The sequence below is a fragment of the Lolium rigidum genome, chromosome 5 (genome assembly GCF_022539505.1).
Source record: "Lolium rigidum isolate FL_2022 chromosome 5, APGP_CSIRO_Lrig_0.1, whole genome shotgun sequence".
In the NCBI taxonomy this organism is placed as follows: domain Eukaryota; kingdom Viridiplantae; phylum Streptophyta; class Magnoliopsida; order Poales; family Poaceae; genus Lolium; species Lolium rigidum.
This window is the reverse complement of record NC_061512.1, coordinates 212,057,589-212,078,322: the sequence shown is the minus strand read 5'-3', so window position 1 is coordinate 212,078,322 and position 20,734 is coordinate 212,057,589. Positions and strand designations below refer to the sequence as shown.

General features: G+C 48.7%; 1 protein-coding gene and 1 pseudogene across 1 annotated transcript; one reads left to right on the top strand and one right to left on the bottom strand.

Annotated features, from left to right (window-relative positions):
* The first annotated feature begins 8,535 nt into the window (after positions 1-8,535).
* On the top strand, positions 8,536-9,378 carry LOC124654518 (copper transporter 5.1-like). The gene has a single exon (XM_047193519.1). The coding sequence runs from the start codon at positions 8,695-8,697 to the stop codon at positions 9,145-9,147; it is 453 nt and encodes a 150-aa protein (XP_047049475.1). The 5' UTR covers positions 8,536-8,694; the 3' UTR covers positions 9,148-9,378.
* Positions 9,379-14,550: 5,172 nt separating this feature from the next.
* On the bottom strand, positions 14,551-20,531 carry LOC124654846 (annotated as a pseudogene).
* Positions 20,532-20,734: the final 203 nt, after the last annotated feature.

The following is a 20,734-nucleotide window of genomic DNA, read 5'->3' as shown; positions in this document are numbered from 1 at the left end:
AGTGGGAAACTCAGCTCAACTGAAAATGACAGAGTAGGTGAGTGATCCTCCAGCTCACTAGCAAAGGCGTGCCGTGTGGAGGTGTTCCTCCGGCACTGCTACACCTACATACATCGTCGTCGTCTTCCCGGACCCGTGCCTAGCTTGGCCTCTGTGATTGAAGATAGGAACAAACGAGCTCCAGCAGATCGGACGGGCTCGTCGGAAGGGGCATCTCCGACTCGCTTGCCTAGCACTTCAACGTTTCTTTATCATCTTATTACGGTTTGTTTTGTTTCCAGCAACACTTTGCCACGCCTAATTTTAGCTAGTGTGGCAACTACAAAAGTGTGACTAGGATTTTGGAAGCTACAAAACGTGGTAAAAGTTGGTAAAAAATTCACTCTATAACAAATGGGTCATATGGATAGTGAAATGTGACAGATCTAAAGTGTGGCAAAAACTAAACACATACCAAATTGCCAAACTTTGGCTTGGCAAAGTGTGGCTGGGAACCAAACATGCCCTACATCTTCATCGGCCAAACGCAAAACGAGCAAAAAGAGTGTCTGTTTTAGTTTGTTTGGATTAGGTCACGGATACCAAAATCGGCTGATTATGTTCGTGTGTTCGTTTGGATCAAGAGCAGTCCTAGCGTCTTGACGCAAAAAGAAAAGAAAAACCGGGCGCCATCAAGCAGTGTTGATGGCGATAAGAAGCCCCTTCATTCTGGCCGTCGGGTCTAGCGCATGGCTGCTGATTCGCAGCCACACCTGGAGCCGCCTGGATGTTATGGCAAGCGCGCACTTCTCGGACGTCCCCAACTTCGCTGACAGTGTCGCAAGGGCGGCGTACGAGGCAGAGGAGATCGTCGCCAACGGCTGGCAGGATGAGCTGTACGCCCCTACATCGAGGGGATGAGGGAGGAGGCGGAGGGGATGTGCATGTTACTACTATGTGTTACTCCCCACTCACTGTGAGTAGCGTGAAGAAACCTTAGCAGGAGATAGAAGAGAAATCAATAGTAGGAAAAGGCTCATGGTGCACCACAGAATCTTTATAAAATATAAATTATGTGACGCACGGACCCATGCATCACATAATATCTTATTTCTGTGGCGCACCAGGCAAGCATGCGGCACATGATTCCACAAAAATGGTGAAACCAATTATTGGATCCGATTGAGGTGAAGCTCACCATGTTTCTGTGCCGCATGTGTGCAGTGCGCCATAAAAATACGTTATTTTAGTGGCGCATGCAAAAGAGGTGCACACCTATAACTAGTTTCCTACAAGTGAATTGCTTAAAAAGCATTTGCCATTTATCGAACTGCTGGGATGCCCTTACCCCGAGTAAAATATTTAAAGATCATTGACCTAAAATGGAGGTGATAAGATATAGGAGTAAATCGTTTGCTCTAATCTCTCGATCGTGGGGTCTCCCGCACGACACTCTTTCTCCGATTAGCTTGCAGCGGTATAATACTACTCCATATCGAAAGTTTGAAGCTCCGCAACGACCTAAGCGTGGAAAGGATGCTTCAATTCTTAGCCATTGGTATTGGGTTGCTTAGATTAATGCAGACATCCAGCTTCTTCATCATACTACTAGCGTGTGCCGACGAATTGTATTCGTCTTTAAAATAAGAACATGTTTGATTTAAAAGGTTCGCCAAAAAAATTGTACTTCCTCTTTCAAAAAATTAGTGTCTCAATTTTTTCTAGAAACAAATGTATCTACAATTAAGATATGTCTACATACATTCGAATCTAGATAAAACTAAGATACTTATTTTTTGACGGAGGTAGTAGAACTTTTATTTATAGAAAATTTATATAGATTGCTTGAATTTTATAGAATTTCTAGCAAAAGGTTAGATCTCTTGCAAAATTTTCTGTGTCTATAACAACTATGATATGTACTTAATCTCTATAAAAGTTTTCTGCGTTTTTCCTACGGTGCAACCAAACGACTTGTACGACTAATTTTTGTGTTTGATTCGTGTAGAATTTCACATGTCATGATATACTATTACTGTGTTTTTACTATTTATGTGCTTTCAAAATCCTTTGAATTAAACATGCCCTAAAAAGAAAAAAGTCTGAGGCTTTTTTTCTGAGACAAAAAAAAAAGGCTGAGGTGTTGTATGTATAGGGTGTTGTATGAATGGGCTGGCGAATAGTTAGGACTTGGGACGGCATTTGGCCCATTGAGGTATATGAGTGTGTAGTGGTCCGTTCTTTGTATAGTCCAGTTCACGTACCTGGGCTGAAAATGGAACCTGCAAGATCCCGAGATGCAAACACCCACATGGTAGTTCGGCCCCAAGCTCATACTCCAGACCCGAATATTTGTTTTTAGGGGTATAATTAGAAAGAGTGATATACATTTTTGGTACCACAACTTGTATTGAATGTGCATTTTAGTACCACATCTTGCAAAATGTAAACCCCTAGTACCACAACTTGTATTGAGGGAGCAAATAGGTACCAAGTCATTCTAAAGCTGACATGTGGCGTTGTAAATTCTGCACAAACACCCCTGTATATTTTTCTCTCGCACATGTCACCTTGGTGGTGCCTTATAGGCGGGTCCCACCTATCAGTGTACAAAGAAAGAATTAAAAAACCATGCGTGGAGACCGGATTTCGAACACACCACCTAATGTTGGGCAACTCCACAACAGTACCACCAGAACGCACAACCATTAGTGTAAATTTGTAGGGCGTTTTCTACTTATATGCACTTGAACGCACAACATGCCCGCACTATTCCTGTCACAATGTGCGGGTTGCTTCCGCTGACGACCACCCGGCCGTATGCCGATCTGCGAGTCTGCCCCTGTACAACACTCGTTGGTGCTCTACGGTGTCATGTTGATTGCATTCACCGAGCTCGCCATCCGGTTCCTCATGTACACCCGGTTACGGTAAGAGGTGGTCTGTGCTCGAAGCGGCGTGGTGCGGCCGATGTTGCGGGTAGGTATCATGCATGTTGTTGCTCCTCATCTCCATGGGGTACGGCATGTACAGCGTGGTGCGGGCGACCGATGTTGCGGGGAAGAAACGTTGCCACGGGCGCCGAGGTTGCCATGCTACATGTTTGGTGTGGCGTCGACGGGCATGTCGGTTTCGCGTCATCTCCTCCATTGCCTTGGCTTTTGCGTCCGCTGCGAACAGCTCTTCCCACGCGGAGAACCGGGGGTCATCGGAGTCGGCGTCCGGCTCCGGCGGGGCCACGGTGCGCGGTCGTGGTCTGCGTGCGTCCCGGCCGTTCCGGCCTAGCATCGAGTACGTGGTCGCCAACCACCGCGGCATTGTTCTGGAGAGTGTGGGCGATGGCGAGGAAAGGGGAGCGTCGGCGGTGGCGAGAAGAGCAGAGTGGTGGTGGTGGAGAAGAACGCCACGTCGGGTGGGGTGGTTTTAAGGGCGGCGGCCGAGGCGCGTGGGGGAGCATTAACGCTGACGACCAACCTTTCTGTGTCGTTTTCAATGCGACCGGTCGCCTCCTCTCACTATTGGGCGGAGCCCACACGCGAAAACGAACGTGACGTGATGCGCCGACGCGTTCGATTCGCGTCCTTTGCGAAAGGGCGGGCACGGGGTTGCCGGCGCATCTATTGAACTCGAAAACGCGCCGGCACGTTTTGAAGCGCTCCGGTCCCCAAAAAGCTATCGGAGCCGCTATGGGACGCCCCGGTGATGCTATTAACGGAACAACCCGCTCATCGTCAAATGAATAGCACGGGAATGCTCTCGTGTGTGCGTTTGGGCATGCGTTCGTGCGTTTAAGTACAGTATAAATACAAAACGTCCTAATTTTTTGGCACAAATGATTGTATGTTTTGTTGGTACTAGTGTGGAGCTCGGTAGCATTAGGTCGTGAGTTCAAAATCCCATCTTCACCCATGCTTTTTTAATTCTTTCTTTGTACACTGATAGGTGGGACCGGCTTGTAAGGTAGCACCTACGCTAGAGAAAAATATGCAGGGATGTTTGTGCAAAATTTATAATGACACGTGTTAGCTCTAGAATGACTTGGTACCTGTTTGCTCCCTCAATACAAGTTGTGGTACCACGAGTTCACATTTTGCAAGATGTGGTACTAAAGTGCACATTCGATACAAGTTATGGTACCAAAAGTGCATATGACTCAATTAGAAAAGGTTCGATGTTTTCTTTGATTTTTGTTAACAATCAATACCATATATAGTTAAATTTAATCAATTCGCCGAAACAGTTGACGACTCTCCTTTAAACCTCTACAGATTCTACGAGATCATTTTGCAGTTGAGCGTGAACATTTGAGTCACGAACATGTCATTGATGATTGACAGGTGCTCCCGGATGTCGGCGTCGAAGACATTCTCATCCTCCACAATTTGTTGGATCATCTTGTCATCCTTATTCATGTCTACATGATAAAAGAAATTGCTAAAAATCGGCGGTGACAAGGGAGGCAAGAACAATGGCCGACGACACCTACCAAACAAACGGCCGAACACCTTCAGTGTGCGGTGGCCGAGCGGAGTAGCCGCCGCGTTCGGGGCCGAGTTGGTGAACAATCGGCGACGAAACGGGTACGTGTGCAGTGAGGCGTTGTTGTGGATTCCGACCCAAGCGATGTATTCTGTCGGACTGGCCGAAGAATTCAGCGGCGGTGGAAGGGGCGGGAGGGGAGGCGGGTCGAGGAAAAAAAGGTAGAAGACAACGTTGCTGGCTTTGGTCGCTGGCAGGCCGAGTGGCTGAATAGCTGAAACGGGCAAAGAGCGCTGAATACTCTCTGTTGTGCTTGTGCCTTGCCAAATCGAGACGGCGTATAAAACGGGCGGCTGCAGCCTGCACTGAACATAGACCTGGTATGGAGCAGCCATGAAAGCACGTCATCACGCAGGCGATTGCCCGTTGCGGACACGCCATTCCCAACTTGGCGTGCCCTTCCTCGCAAGTCCCAACCGAAAGCATTTTTCTTTTCTCGGGGTGCCCGCCGAGCGCGCGCGGTTGCTGGGAGTACAACTGCAGTACAAGGCCATCTGATCGTGCACCTGTACTACCCCGTTTGCGTGCCTGCCGCGCGAAGTACCATTTTCATAGGGCAGGATCTTGCGCACAAATTACGTGGGTGCCCCTGCGGTCGTCTGCTGCTACCGCTGGTCGCACCCACGAGCTTGACCTCTTCTGCCCCACGATTCCATTCGGACGGTCGACACGGAAGGCAAGTTTCGCGACTGGTGCCACCCACCCGGCAGCATCTTGGCCTTGGGCTGGGCAAAGTTGACCCCGAGATATATAATGTCGAGGTGCGCTGGATCAGAAAATGATCAGAGGTGTGGTAATAAGACGATTAGGCGTCTAGATGCACGATGCTGACCTAAAACCGAGTTAAAATAGCAGCATGGGTTAACAACGATGCCGATCTTCCCTGGGGAAAAAGATAAAATTTTTCTTTATCTTACCAAGGCACACGATCGGGATTCGTCCGATCCTTTCCCTCGAAATCGATGTCTGAATCTTTGACAGCCAGCGTAGAAATTATTGTCACATTTTAAACACGCGAGATCGACACAAGCCTCACTGGACCTAAACAAGCATCATGAAATGACTTGTTGCGACGTTTGGATTCTATCCGTTTATCGCACATGTACGATATTTTCGTTGGATCTTACTATAAGTGTTGTCTTTTGAGTGGGTTCTATGTGCAATGTGTTAATTCAACCTGATATCTCGGTTGATAATAATTTAAAATTTTGGAAGATGAAAATCCTGCTAAAAATGAAGGCGTTTGCGTGTACCTTCGCCGTGGGGTGATTCTAGCGATTTTTTTTTAAATAATACACATTTTTTTGTTTATTTCAGAAATAATACTCGGTTTTGAGATATTTCAGAAATAATACACTGTCGGGTTCAGGAAACCCGAAATTTGAAACTCGGGGTAGAGGAACCCGAAATTTCAAAAATCGGGGTAGAGGAACCCGACTAATCCTGTTTCCGCGCGAAAAAGAAGGAATTGGGGTAGAGGAACCTGAAATTTCAGAATTAGGGTAGAGGAACCCGACTAATCCTGTTTCCGCGCGAAAAAGAAGGAATTGGGGTAGAGGAACCCGAAATTTCAGAATTAGGGTAGAGGAACCCGAAATTTCAAAATCGGGGTAGAGTAACCCGAAATATGCGGGAATCTCGGGGTCGCCTAACCCGATTCACTAATATCGGGTTTCTAAAACCCGATTCTTTCTTTTCCTTTTCTTTCTCCTTCTTCGCCTCTCGCCAAAAGAATGAGTCGGGTTCCTCTACCCCGATTTTGAAATTTCGGGTTCCTCTACCCCGAGTTTGAAATTTCGGGTTTCCTGAACCTGACGGTGTATTATTTCTGAAATATCTCAAAACCGAGTATTATTTCTGAAATAAACAAAAAAAAGTGTATTATTTAAAAAAATGCGCGTGATTCTAACCAAAGATAACCTTACAATTTGTGTCAAAAAAAAAAGATAACCTTACAAAACATAATTGGCATGAAAGCCAAAAATTAATCTGCGGATTGGCCCTCCTGCGATATAACTGTGTTTTTTTATTCTTTTCTTCTTCTTTTAGTTCGTTGTTGAGAGATTTTTTTATATTTAATTTGTAATAATTGGATCTATGCGGCTGTGTATCTTAACTTAGTATAGGCCAGATGTAATACTTGTTACCGAGTAATAAAACACCTATTATTATTTAAAAAAAGCAGGTCGGCACCCGAGCCATCCTTAGCCAAAGCTTCACGCCGATCTGCACAATTTTTGCTTTAACCTCTACGACGCCGATCTTAGGGTCCAGATTTTCAAATAGTTTCACCAAAAAGTCTGAGATAATTATCTCTGTGAGAGAGCATTAGAGATCTGTCAAAAATAAGCCCACTTGGTGGGGGCAGATGATCTATAACGTGCCGGGAAGGCCAACCCCCGGTCCAATGGTGCAAACGTAAATAAATCGAGGAAATTGCACATAACATCATATGTTGGGGCATCTTTTGCAAGGAACCACAACCATGACTTGTTTTTGCACAGAACACCATATTTTGTTGTAATTGTTGCACAAAACACTAAGTAGGGTCCTTACCTCGTTTGATATATAATTAGGGCATCTCCAACGGGGCGACGCAAACGGACGTCGCGCGACCGTTTGCGTCCACGCGGACCGGAAATGCGCATGCACCCTGCTCCAGCGGCGGGGCGACGCATCGTGTCCGGGCCGCGGAGACGCAAACGCGGCGAAATATGTGACACATTTGCGTATCCGCAGACGCTGCACGGTCGCGCCGAGCGTTCGCTCGCTTCCCCCACGGGCCGCCTTGCAACAACCCTAGCTCGAGCCGGCACGAATGAAAGCAGAGCAACTGCCTGGGAGGGCAACCGCCGGAGTGGCAACCGCATCGATCGACGCGTCAACCGCCGGAATGGATCGCCGAACCACCGTGTGAGGCGACGCAAACGGACGCGCGCGGACAATTTAGGCGTCTGAAATGTGTCGCCCCAAGATGCCCTTAGTCCCACAGCCCATTGACACTACATACGTGGTCTCCGGCGTGGACCCTAACTAGGACCTGCCGCATAACTCTTCCTACTGTTCGATACCGCCGCCACCATCTCGGTCTCTGACATCGTCGTCGCCTCCCTCCTCTGGAATGAATCCACTTTTTCATTCTCAATACTAGGGCCTGCCCCTAGTCCAGGGGCAAAATGGTCGAGGGGGAGGTAGGTTCTCCGGCGCAGGCGGCGACGGTGGTGGCAACGCCTGCTGCGATGCTCGGATGGCCGCCTCGAGGCAAATCCATCGGGCGCGCTCCTTAGGGCGTCCATGGTGCGGCGTAGGGAAGGTGTACCCTAACACTCGTCTTTCGTTGGCACGTACTCGTCCTCCTTCATGGGCAGCGGTGGCAATGGTTGGTACGCCTCCTAGGCCTCGTTGTCGACATCATCGTCGTCGAGGCCCTCGAGGTGTGCCTCGATCATCTACCGCCGATTGTTGTGCTCGGCCTCAAACCACCGGCTCCACATCGTGGAGTCGAAGGTGTACGACTGGATCCCGCTGCAGATCCAGCGGGAGGTGGGCTTGGCTGCGGAGGATCTCCGGGCGGCACGTGGAGCCGCGCAATAGGATGATCGACACTGGCGGAGGCCTGGTTATTAAGATCAGCTAGCGTGTGTGCGTGGAAAAGACAAGTGATTGGAGCGGGACCGCGATCTTCATTTATTAAGACCAGCTGCCATTTGTACGTGCGCGTGGGCCCGCGTCTCCTCACCTCCCTCGGCCACTAATGGGCGGGCTCGAGGATTTTCCGAGGGGACGCGCGCATACACGTTGCTGTCCGCAGGCAGCACATAACCAACCCATGAGCCTAATTGTGTGTCAAACGAGCTAATATCCCTATTTAGTGTTTTGTGCAACAATTACAACAAAATATGGTGTTCTGTGCAAAAACAAGACATGGTTGTGGTTTTGTGCAAAACATGCCCCAACATATGGTGTTACGTGCAATTTCCTCTAAATAAATCCCAACCCCCTGCCCGAAACCGCACCTCGACAACAAAGGCCGTCCCTTTAAAATCCCACGGGTCGCTTCGCCGGCAATCCTCCTCCCCTCCCGCCGTGTGTTCTGCCCGCGCCCTCCTCTCCGGCGACGCCCAAATCCCAAACCCTCTCCGCACCTCGCCGCCCACCACCTCCACGCCGATCGCCATGATGCACATGACCTTCTACTGGGGCACGTCGGCGACGATCCTCTTCGACGGCTGGAAAACGTCGGCGTGGGCCGGCTACCTCCTCTCGCTCCTGGCGCTCTTCCTCGCCGCCGCCTTCTACCAGTACCTGGAGGCCTTCCGGATCCGCCTCAAGCTCCTCGCCAGCGCCAAGGCGGACCCCCTCCCGCCGCCCGCCGGCTCCGACGCGCGGGCCCCGCTGCTCGGCCCCGGCTCCGCCCTCGCCGGCTGCCGCTGGCCGGCCAAGGTGGCCACGGCGGCGCTCTTCGGGGTCAACGCCGGGATTGGCTACCTCCTCATGCTCGCCGTCATGTCCTTCAACGGCGGGGTGTTCATCGCCGTCATCGTCGGGCTCGCCGCCGGCTACCTCGCCTTCCGCAGCAGCGACGGCGAGGACCTCGTCGTCGTCGACAACCCCTGCGCCTGCGCCTAGGGAGATTGGATTGGAGGGCCGCCCGGTAGGTGGTTTGACCCGGACAGGTGTGGTGGTGGTGGTTTCTTCATGTTGTACAACACACACTTTCAGTTGGTAGCAATAAGATTTTCGTGTACAAATTTGGGTTGTGTGATGGGGGAAGGGATTGCAAGAAACGCTCGTTTCATCCGAGAGGAATTGTACAATATACAGAATCGGAAAATCAAGCTGCAGGTCTTTGTTTCTGACGGATTGGTGGATTGTTTGATGCTTTTGTGAGAGAGGTGTGTGGGTAAAGATGATAACTTTAATAAAGGGGCTGCTAACTGATATATGGAGTTAATATTCAGTTAATGGGCATCGTCTGCGTTTCGCTGTCGCGTATCCAGGAGGTTGATGTTTGACAGGGAATAGAAGCGTAAGCATCTGCCTTTCGTTGGAAGAAATTGAACCTAGACGCAAATTGCACAAGGGGAGCCTATATTCCATCACTGGAAAGAGATGTACAGTGGGAGTACTTGTTCTGTTTAGCCCATTTTGTGAATGAACGAAAGGTTGGCGTCTTGTCCCTGCGCCTACAGGGGAAAAGCGCAAGGCACGACCTTGATGTTTCCAGTTTTGCTCTCGGTCATTTGCCATTTTTAGCATGCTTGCTCGCGGGTACAGGCCTACAGCCCTTCGTGTCTGTCTAGTGGTCGATGTAAACTTACCGAAGTGAGCATCTATGCACACGATTCAGTCAGAACGTTCTGTCGAACATGTGAACGGTAAATGCACGGTTTTGTTGAACATGTTTTAGGCCTTTTTGTGAAGGGAATGAACCAAAGGTGGGTGTGCCTGCGCGTACAGAAAAGCGCAGGACACAACCTTGTTGTTTCCAGTTATGCTCTCAGTCATTTGTCAATTTTTTGTTGCGATAAAATCATTTGTCATTTTTAGCATGAATGCTTTTTTTTTTGGACAAATCTGAACCTTAAGTGAAGTAATGTCTAGTTATGTCTGAAGTAGTGCAATTAGCTCCATCGGCAAAACTATTTCGAAATCTAACCCCATTGGGTTTGTTATCAACTAATATGGGACTGAAGTAGGGTAGGTCGGTTCCAAGCATTTCCGGCGCCGAAACAAGGTTGGCGCCACAATGTCAACATCTGAAGGTAGGTCTAGCACTGGACCACCTAAAAATCTCATGTCAAATTTAGTTGGCGCCCGATTCAGATTTCCTTGATTCAACCATGTGGTAGCCGTTCATAGTCATCATCCCCCATTGCCCCAACGGTACTGGCTTCACCACGAACAACATTGGGATTTCTGTTGTGCGACATCATCGTTGACATAATTTTGTTCCCTTTTGCTCCCCTTTTCCCGACAAGCTTCAGCCTCGGACGGGCCTGAACCATGCGTAATATTTCAATTCAGACAAACGTAAAACTAGATGTGGTAAAATATTTAGACTTGTTTTACAAATACAAGTACAAATATGGTATTAGATTTTGAAACAAATTTGAAAATGGAAATGGATATATCTGTATGTTAGCCTATGTTAGTAGGTAATTGTGTCTCGAGATGCCAATTATTCAAGCAAAAACAATGACAAAGTTGTTAAATGTATCTTTTTGTATGATTGAAATTGAAACTATTGTGTATTACATCACTATACAAATATTCAGATCTGTTTTGAATGGAAAAATCCGATCAGCATCCGTATTCGAACAACACCTGCCCTGCCTTCATATTTGACAACATCTATGCTCGGTTTGAAAAAAATGAAAATGGATTGAGAAGGGCACTATCTGATCCGTTTCCACCCCTAACTTCGGGTGTTGGGCAACGTCGCATCAACACACTCCATAACGCTGACAACCAAGCCGCTGTCCCATTGGAGGATGCATAGTGATGAGGTGCATGCCATGGCCAGTTTGAACCCCTCGACACACATCATGGCCACCGTGAAAGCTCCACGATGAGTCCCCAAGCCTATACACCTACGGCGTGTTTGGTAGGTCGCAAGCTCTCTAACCTGCCCCCAGGGAGATGAAAATGGCTCGATTGGTTGCCCGGGATCACTCCGCGTTGTGGCCAGCATGAGTATTAAAGTAACTTAGGGCCGGGTCTTGGAGCCATCGCCGAATCGACCGTTCCTCTGGAACCTGGCCCGTTGTCGCTCCTCGGTTGCACGCATGGGAAATGAGAGGGGGCATCACGTCCCTTCGGGAACACGCACCATAAATCCTCTCACCGCCCCACTCCCTCCTCTCACTGTCCCTCTTCCACTCTCACCCGGTAACCACCAAATTGTCACATCACATGTCGTCGGTTGCACTACCACCGACGGATCAATCGCTTCGCCGCGACGAGGAACAACGGGACAAGACAAGAGGAAGATGACATCTTGCTAACTAATGTGTGCAGGTATTATCCTATCCGACCTTGTGCATTGTACACACACTCTTGATTTTTTTACGGGGACATAAATACCCATGGTTGTGCATAATAGTTGGTTGGATAGACTAATTTGTTTCATTGGGTGTGATTGCTTGTATGAGGCGTTCATTAAAGTTGTTCATTGTGGGTTTTAGCCATTTCCATTGATGTTCATTTTTGCTGTTAGCCAATGATGCACGTATATGTCACTTCATGGTCATAGGGCTGGTGTCATTGGACCACATGATCATCATAAACACATTGCTTCTGTAGTCCTTCTGGTTCCAATGGCCCCAGCTCTACTACTTCCTCACCTTCTACAAGAAACACCCGGGCATCTTCCAAGTGGTGATCTTCGACTACTCTTGCTTCGACATGATGACCAGGTGCCTGATCATGAAGATGCCACTAGAAGGATCGTGGAAGAGGAGTAGTGATCACTGGTGTGCCTCAACTATGTCAACTATGATATTGTGTCTAAACTATGTATGTGTCGATCGTTGTGTCTGAACTATGTCTATGTCGTTCTTGTCTCAACTACTCCCTCCGTCCAAAAAGATGTCCCAACTTTATCTAGATACAAATGTATATTTAACTAAAATATATCTAGATACATCCTTATCTAGACAAAAGTGAGATACCTATTTTTAAATGGAGATTGTACAATACTTCTATGCTTACTTGTGTGCTTACTTCTATGTCTACTTGTATGTGTACCTAAAATCATTGCAGCCTAAAAGCCACTCATTTCAGCTGATAGCCTTTGGCAAAAGGAAAAAACGCGACCCCCGCGTCGTCCTCCCTGGGCGGCTCGGGGGAACCCTAGCGAGCGCCGCCGCCGGGCCCCCCCTCCCCTGCTCCCTCCCTCCGCCGCCGGAGGAGTCCACCGGGCAAAGCCCGCGCTGGAGGACGGCGGCGGCGGGTTCCTCTCGCGCGCGACGGCCTCGGTCTGCGGCGGGAACCCGCGGTGGTGGGAGAAGGCTCGGCCTCGGCGGCTCGCCGGCGTGGCGGCGGCCTAGCTCGGCCTCGGCGGCTCGGCCGGGGTGGCAGCGGCCTAGCTCGGCCCCCCTCCGCCCCCCGGTGGTCCGAAGCAGCGCGCGGCGGGCAGAGCTCCGGCTCCTCCCAGATGTGGCGGCGACGGCGGCGGCTCCCTGCTGCAGTCCGGCGAGGGTGGGCGGCCCCTCTCCCTCGCTTCTTCCTCTCGCGGGTGGTGGTCGGCAGAGTTGCTCGCTGGTTGCTCGTCGCGGCGGCTTCCCGAGGTGCCGGATCCGACCGTGGCGGGCTCGGCTCGATCCGGCCCGTCGGTTCTCGCCGGCGGTGAGGTTGGTGGTCCTACGTGGTGTGGCGTCGTCGCCGCGTGGGAGGTGCTTGTGCCGGTGGTTCGCGAGCCGGCGGCGTTGTGGGTCTCCCTCATCTCCGTTCGACAACGTGGGAGTGCGGAGGTTCGGCCTGCTCCGAGCGAGGCTGATGGCGCGGCAGCTGCGGATGTCGCTATCCTCTTGGGGGGCTTCATGGAGCCTTCGACCTCCTCCGCTCCCGGAGCATAGTTTTCGGGCGAAAGCCTAGGCCGTGTTGTGCGGGGCCGGACGACGGCGGTCGATCCACGTCGCTTCCCTCTTGGGGCGTCGTCTTGAAGACTTTGTTCCCCGAGCGTGCTTTCCTGAGGCCGGACTCGCACGGCATCGCGGCGGGTGGCCGGCGATGTGTGAGGTCCGTGTGGTGGCTTGTGTGGCAACGATGGCGGTGTTGAGCGATGGTTTGGTAGCATCAAGACCTTGGCTTCGGCGAGCGTCCGAGTTTCTTCGTCTTGTGCTTCGCTTGCGGTGGAGTCGGAGCTGCTATGGTTTGTCGAGAGTCTTCATTTGTGCAGCGTACGATGACCTGCAGGGTGGCCCTTTGGCGATGATCTTCCTCGGCGCAGGTCTTGCGCTTATCCTCTTCAGAGCTCGTCATCAGAGTCGGAGCTGTCTGTTGCTTCACGAGGAGTCGCTTGTTTGGCGTTGGCCGGCTTGAGCTTCACGGTGCCGCTTCGGCGAGGTCTTGGTGGTTGGTTCTTCGGTGAAGTCGGAGTCGCCCGAAGAGTGATGACGATGACGTTGAAGGTCAACCGCGATGACTTCTCGCTTCGGCGGCCTCGTGTATCTTGTGTGGGTTGCCGGGGTGGCTCTGTGTCCCCGTGGCGGTCGTGCTCCATGACGGTCGACGGGGCACTTGTTTCGGTTTTCGGCCGGTTTTCCGCTAATAAACTGGCCAAATTCTGTACTTCTTCTTTATTAATGAAAATGGCAAGTCTTTTGCCTCGTTTCAAAAAAAAAAAAATGTCTACTTGTATGCTATTCATCAGTGTTGGTAACCTCAGCACATGTAAGAAGAGGTTACCAATTATCATACTCACTATTCTGGTGGCGATAAAACAGAAGTTGCTTGATTTTTGGCTGCTCCATGAGCTATAAACCATGCAACCAAACAACCTCAACTCAAATCTCTACGAAGTCAAAAAAAATTAAAAATTAATGGCACAAGCTACCAAACAACCTCAACTCAAATCTCCAGTAACACAGCCCCCCCAAAAAAGGTAAAAAACATTACACAAGATACCAAACAAAATCCATATTTTAGCATATGTCTCGTTTCGAACGGGCTAACATCCACGGAGACGCCTCAGGGAGCCCAAAAATGACCGAGGCTACCAAATGTTCCTATATTGGATGACCTGAATGAAGAATCCCATGTAACTGCAGCTGATTGGTGGAGCATGCGAGAAGTCACCGGAGCATGTACATCAGTCGTGCCTCACGCTTAAGATGCACGCTATTCGCTCCATTTTCATTCCGATTTTGTTGACAGCTCCCAAAGATTCTCCCACATCTTCCTCTCGCCATCAGGGCTTATGTTCATGGCCGTTTCCATGCGACCTACGCTTTCAGCTGTTCCATGCAGTTCCACATCATTGTGTCTTTTGTCTCTGACAATCCAAATTCGCGTCTGCAGATTCAATCGTTTCCATGCCACAACAAAATTTAGCACACATCTGTTGCCGGTTTTACAAGATCAATGCAGTAGTCAGTCTTTGTTCTCCCATGAAATTCAATCAACAGATGTAATAGCAGGGGCGGATAGTGTGCTATAACTTTTGCTTTGTACCACAGGAACCCACAAATCAACAACATTTACCAGCAATTTATACTACATATAAATAGCAAGAGAACTTAGTCCAGCGAAAATGACGACTATCTGTCTGCACCTCCACTGCCGATGGGCTCATCAACGTCAGACCATGTAGTCACCTCAGCAAACGAGAACTGGTCAGCAGCGCCCAACAGAGATGCAACTCGCATCACACAGCACTGGGACAGCATGCTTTCTCCACTAACTGACTCTGGCAATGGAGGCAAGCAGCTTGGCAGGCATTCCGCCTTATTGTTGCTCCCTTTCAACAGTGAAAGCGTGGCCCGGCAGAAGATAAACCTGCCCAAACCCAAACGAATTGACTGACAATCCATATTTTGTTCCCTAGGATAGGATTGAAACTAGAGTAGGGGGTGGTATCACAAATTGACAAGCTAGGTAGGTAAGTGACCTGAGAAGCAGCCGCCTGAGGAGTGGATCGCCTAACACTTCAATCCAAACAGGGTCAAGTGAAGATGATGCAACCAGAGTCGTGGACCAATCATTCAACGACAAGGATAGTAGCTCCTCAGCTTTGTTATAAGTTTCCTACAGAAAAAAGATCATGCCAACCCTCAAAACACAAAATCTAGTGCCTGTGAGGAAGAAGAAAATTGTCACAAAACAGAAACACAAACCTTGTCAATGTCCAGCCCATTCTTGCCGATCAGAAAGCAGAAAGCTTGCACTGGAGCAGTGAGAAACATAGTAAATTGACTACCACTCTGCCGAGTCGAGTCCGCGCCAAATCCTACAGCGCAAGATCGGGAGCTTCTAGAAAGTAACATGGCAGCTGTCTCCCCCTTCTCAGCCCCATGAATTGACTGCGATGATTAAATAAAACAGTAAGAATGGACCAATTAATAGAGCTAGCAGTCCATGCCAAACAGCCAGCCAATGGACAGGTAAATGGCCACTGACTATCACGTTACAATAAACAAAGGAGCAGAATGAACTGTAGAATGAGATAATGCATAAGGAACTTTGTTCAACAAAAAGAGCATAAAGCAAAAGACACAGAAATAAAACAAGTGTCCCATTAATATAAAAGTAAGAGCCTATGAAAGCCATTAGGACAACAATTATAATACATGTATTGACAAATAAGAATGATGCTGAGAGAAGCACAAGATCTGAACACAACTTCCAAATCCTCATACCTAAGTATGTTTCTGTGCATATGAGTGGACCAATAACCTATGTTTTATCTCATGGAAGCATTACAATGTTTTGTATGAACCATCCATTATATTATAGATACTCCAGTAAGAATATACTAGCAAAAGTACCCGTGCTTTGCATCGGGATAAATAAAAATCCGAATGCTCCATGAATTCATTCGTGATGACACTTATTCTGTGTGCCATCATTAATCCAAGTGGCAATATTTTCTCCACGTAATGAACATGATTTAAAAAAGATGGACCAGCAGTTCAAAAAACACCTTTTTAAGAAACCCTTGTCATCACTTAAATTTTGGCTCAAACTCGATTGAGCCCCTGTGTGCTGCAACGGATTTTCTAGATCTTATATTTTAACCCTCCATCAATAGCGATATAGGAAATCCCGACATAATGGCGTCGAGACCGTTTGTTTTAATTTTGTAAATTATCGTCTTTTGTCACTTGTTATCCGAAGAATTAAAACATATTTTAAAGTAATATTTATCCACTACTTGAATATTATTATATATAATAAAAGGAGCATAATAATACGTTAAGTAATAAAATAGCAATGAAAAAATTAATTAAATATAATCAGATTGTGTACATCTATAGTTTTCTATCGAGTAGAAGCTAGCAGATCGGTCTAAAACAGTAGGCTCATAATCCCCTCTATCCTCAAATTATATGTGGGCGACGGGCAGGAGCAGGAGCACCGGGGATGTTCAGAAATTCAGATTACGGCCACAGTCCATGGAGATTTTTTTTTGGCTGCGCTCCCATATGATTGGGACGGCCACCACCGATACGGACGCCTGATGAAATAATTCCTTTCCGGTCATGGTGATGCTTCTATTTTATCTTGGTGGCTTGCTAATTTCCAGGGAACTGGCGTATATAAGCAGGGAAGACTCCCTGTAACGCAGTGAGGTGGGACTAATCGACGGATATGGTTCCTTCGCTGTTTTCGTCTTATGGCTGGTTTCCTGGCGTTTGATCGCTAGATGTGATTTTTCTGCCGGTTATTTAGGCCGTTTGATACACGGGTTGACCCAGTACGGAACTAAGCCCATAGGCCATAGCGTGATCAACCGATCGACCCAGTATGAAATACGATAAAGAAGAGGGTTAAACTGAAAGTAGCCGAGCGGACAAGATTTTCCTCTCTCTCCGTGGGTTTCAGCCCCAAATCAAATCCTCACTGGAAAGAGCAGCGAGGCCACCACCGAGCGCTGGCGTCGGCCAGATGGCGCCGCGTTCCGGTAGTATGCTTTCGTTGTTAGCGAAATAGGAGGCCGGCCGGCAGCGCGGAACCTCCACCGTCGTGTCCCGGCGTCGCCGACGCGCGCACGTATCTGCCAGCTTGAGCCATCCCGCTTCATGAACCTGTCGGACTGCGTGCCCTCCTCCCCTCGTGGTCGCCGGCCTGCCGGCAGCGCGGAACCGGCACCATCGTGGCCCAAGGCTGCAACTCACCCACGTGCTCTAATGCAGCGGCCGCTTCATGAACCTGTCGGACTGCGTGCCCTCCTCCCCTCACCGCTCCGCTCCGTTCTGAGTCTGACGACTCCTAATCGAAACGGAACCCTCGCCGCGTGCTCGCTTGTCCCGTCCATCGGGAGGAGAGTCAGGGATCTCGTAGATGGTAAGGGGAGAAGAGCACCACATCGTTGTTTCAAGCGCAGGGAGTAGAAAAGAGAACGAGCCGGTACTGTAGCAATTTGTTGTATTATGCCATTTGGTGGGAGGGAAAAATTGTACAATAGAAAGTTGGACGAAAATTTTGGCAGAAACCTTAGCTCCTTTATTATTAGGTATAGATATTCAGTTTTCACTAGACAGCAGAATATAAATGTCAGAAAAAAATTCCAAAGAGTAAACAAACCTGCCTTAAATGCATAGCTGACGCTACTGTCAATCACCAAAAAAGAGGTCTCCTTGTAAATGGGATGAGATCACAAGGGTATATGCAGTTTGAGCCTAGATGTTGAACATGTGTCAGAAACAATACACTTCTTTCGAAAAATATATATACTTCAGCCTGTATAAAGGCAACTTTAAACAATCCTATGTCATCAAAATAGTCCTGTACTGCATTAGAGACATTGAACATTATGGCATGCATTAAGCATTGAAAAATACCTTCTCCTTCTCGGCAACCTAGCCAAAGGGATGGTTCATTATCTTCCTTTGGATTGACTGGTCTGGTATTGGATACGTCAAACTTACTAAAGCTGCTCACAACTCTCTCGCTGGCATCGGGACCAAGTCCAGAGGTTCCCATCTCACCTGAAGGAAATTATATATATGAGTGCTAACTAGAATGTGCTTCCCAACAGACAGCTGATAACATTTTAGTTCTACATTCCTGAGACACGAACCTGCAGCTGAAAGGTATATCAACATCATACCATTCAACGGGAGCTCCTCACATTTGGTGGCAAGGACCTGGATTTCAATCAAATCGTCTTTTATCCATGCAATTATTCCATATATAATAAAATGGTGTAAACATAGAGTCAAATATAAATCTACTTTTTCTCAAAAATAAAATAAAATAAAAATCTACTTTCTTGTGAAGTAAAAGAAAACAAGAATTTGAATGCACAGGGAGGGCGCAAATGAGAGAAGACCCTAGAGGGCATATTCTAAATACAGCTATCATCTCTGCTAGCACAGCACAGCACATCACCCAAGAATTCTAAATACAGCACCCAAGAATCACTGATAACAGTATTGCCTCAAATAATTTTCAAGCTACAGTTTATAATTGTTGTGGGTGAAAAGAGATCAATAATGGATTGTTTGGTTATTATTTCTGAATAATGGAGATTATGGTACTCACTCTGTTCCTATTTAGGTGGCGCACATGCTTATCGAGGTCTAATTTTGACGATCGGTTCGACTAATGAAATGTGGGTTATATGGCATGCATGTTATATCATTAAATTCATATTTTAATAAAGTTTCTAATGATATTTTTTAAATAAAAAATAACATGTACTATTAGTTAAATTAGTGGTCACAGTATTAACACGCAAAACAAGGGCACCACATGCATTGGGATGGAGGAAGTTTAGTTGCATGTACTGATAACAGAAAAAATGGAATCAGTTTAGTTGCATTATCTTCCCTCATCATCATATTTCCTCATCACATAATCAAGATTAGTTGGCACTAGTATCATGTACATATCTTGCAGAATTCCCTACATTTCAGTTCTCCTGCTAGCCCATTTCAGATCATTCCAAGAAACATACATTGGCTGCTATTTACACATTACGCTTTGCTGTTTCTAAAGGTGGGTGAAATGAATGCATCAGAGATCATTCCACAACTATTCTCCGAGGACCAAACCAAGTCTTGAGTAACAATGAACAATTGAGCATTGCATATATTCAGTAAAACATACATAGGATGAAGATAGTAATAAATTGAACATTGAGTTGACACGATGTCAATTGTCAAATGAGACACTAAACTTACCGTCAGTAAATGTGGCACCGAGGGCCGATGTAGAACTGTTTTCAGTGGGTTCGGGGGCAACGCAGCATCTCTCAGATCTTTCAAGAGATTGGGGTGATTCTGTCCGCCTTCATCATGGGCACTGTACCCATTATTCAGTGCAAAGGAGCCACATGGTTCCCATTCAAGACACTGAAGCATTCTGAATGTGTCTAGAGTGAGGTCGGTGAATTTGACCTGAAGGAAGCACAGAGATATATAGATGATGTTTTGCTAGTAGTAGCAATTGAAGACCTCATGGTGGGTGCATGTGAGTGCGGGGAAGCATTACCTCGTTATGGTAGTAGCTGCATAGTATGGCATCACCTAAGAGCAGACCGCGCTTCTTGACCGTGGGTGGGACGGTAGGGAGGTTATCCGGGGGAGGATCAAATGCGTAGCTGTACCTGAGCGGCCTCATGTTCATGAAGGGCGAGTCGGCCTTGAGAAACCTCGTGATTTCTTGCACGGTGTGCTTCCACTCCCTGTAATCGGATTCCTGCAGCATTCCAGCTTTCTTAATTAATTTGAGCCAGGCAGAGAACGAGCAGATAGTTTGGAATCGAGAGACGGGGGAATGGAAGGCGGAGGGAGAGGGATTGCCTGGAGGGTCTTCTTGGATTCGTCGAGGAGCGCCCGGATTCTGGAGGCGAGGAGGGGGACGGTGTGGGCGCGGCGGGCGAGGATGAGCGCGACGAGGAGGAACCTGGCGAGGAAGCGGAGGTGCTTGGTGGAGGCGCCCGCCCCGAGGTGCTCGTCGAGGAAGTAGGCGCGGTCGAGGACGGCGTGGTAGAAGACGAAGGCCTCGGAGAGGAGCGCCGTGTCGGAGGCGCGCTGGTACTGCGAGTAGTAGAGGTGCGCGATGCGCGCGGCGATCTCGCCGACCTGCCAGCGGCGGAGCCCGGCGTCGAGGAGGCGCTGGCGGTGCTCCTGCTGCATGCGCCAGAGCTGGGTGTAGATGCGGAAGGCCTTGCCGTACTCCTCCGGCTCGCGGCGGCCGTAGAGGGGCAGGTCCCGCACCCGCGCGAACCGCCGGTCCGCCTTGTCGAGGAGCGACCAGAACTGCTCCGCTGGGCAGACGCCGCCGCCGCCCTGGGCCTGCCCTTGCTGCGCCTGCGGCGACGACGCCATGCTTTGCTCCGCCGGATTCGTTTCCTTCCCCTCCTCTCTCCTCCCCGTGAGTACAGTTGGGGGAGACGGGAGTCATCGGGGTCGCCGTTCGCCGGCTTTCCTGTCTCCGTTCCGGGCCGGCCCATAAAGATTTCGGATGGCCCAGGCCCGGCCCAGAACAACTGAAACGAGCAGGCGACCGAACTCACAAACACTCGAACCTTCCACCTCTCTCAGCG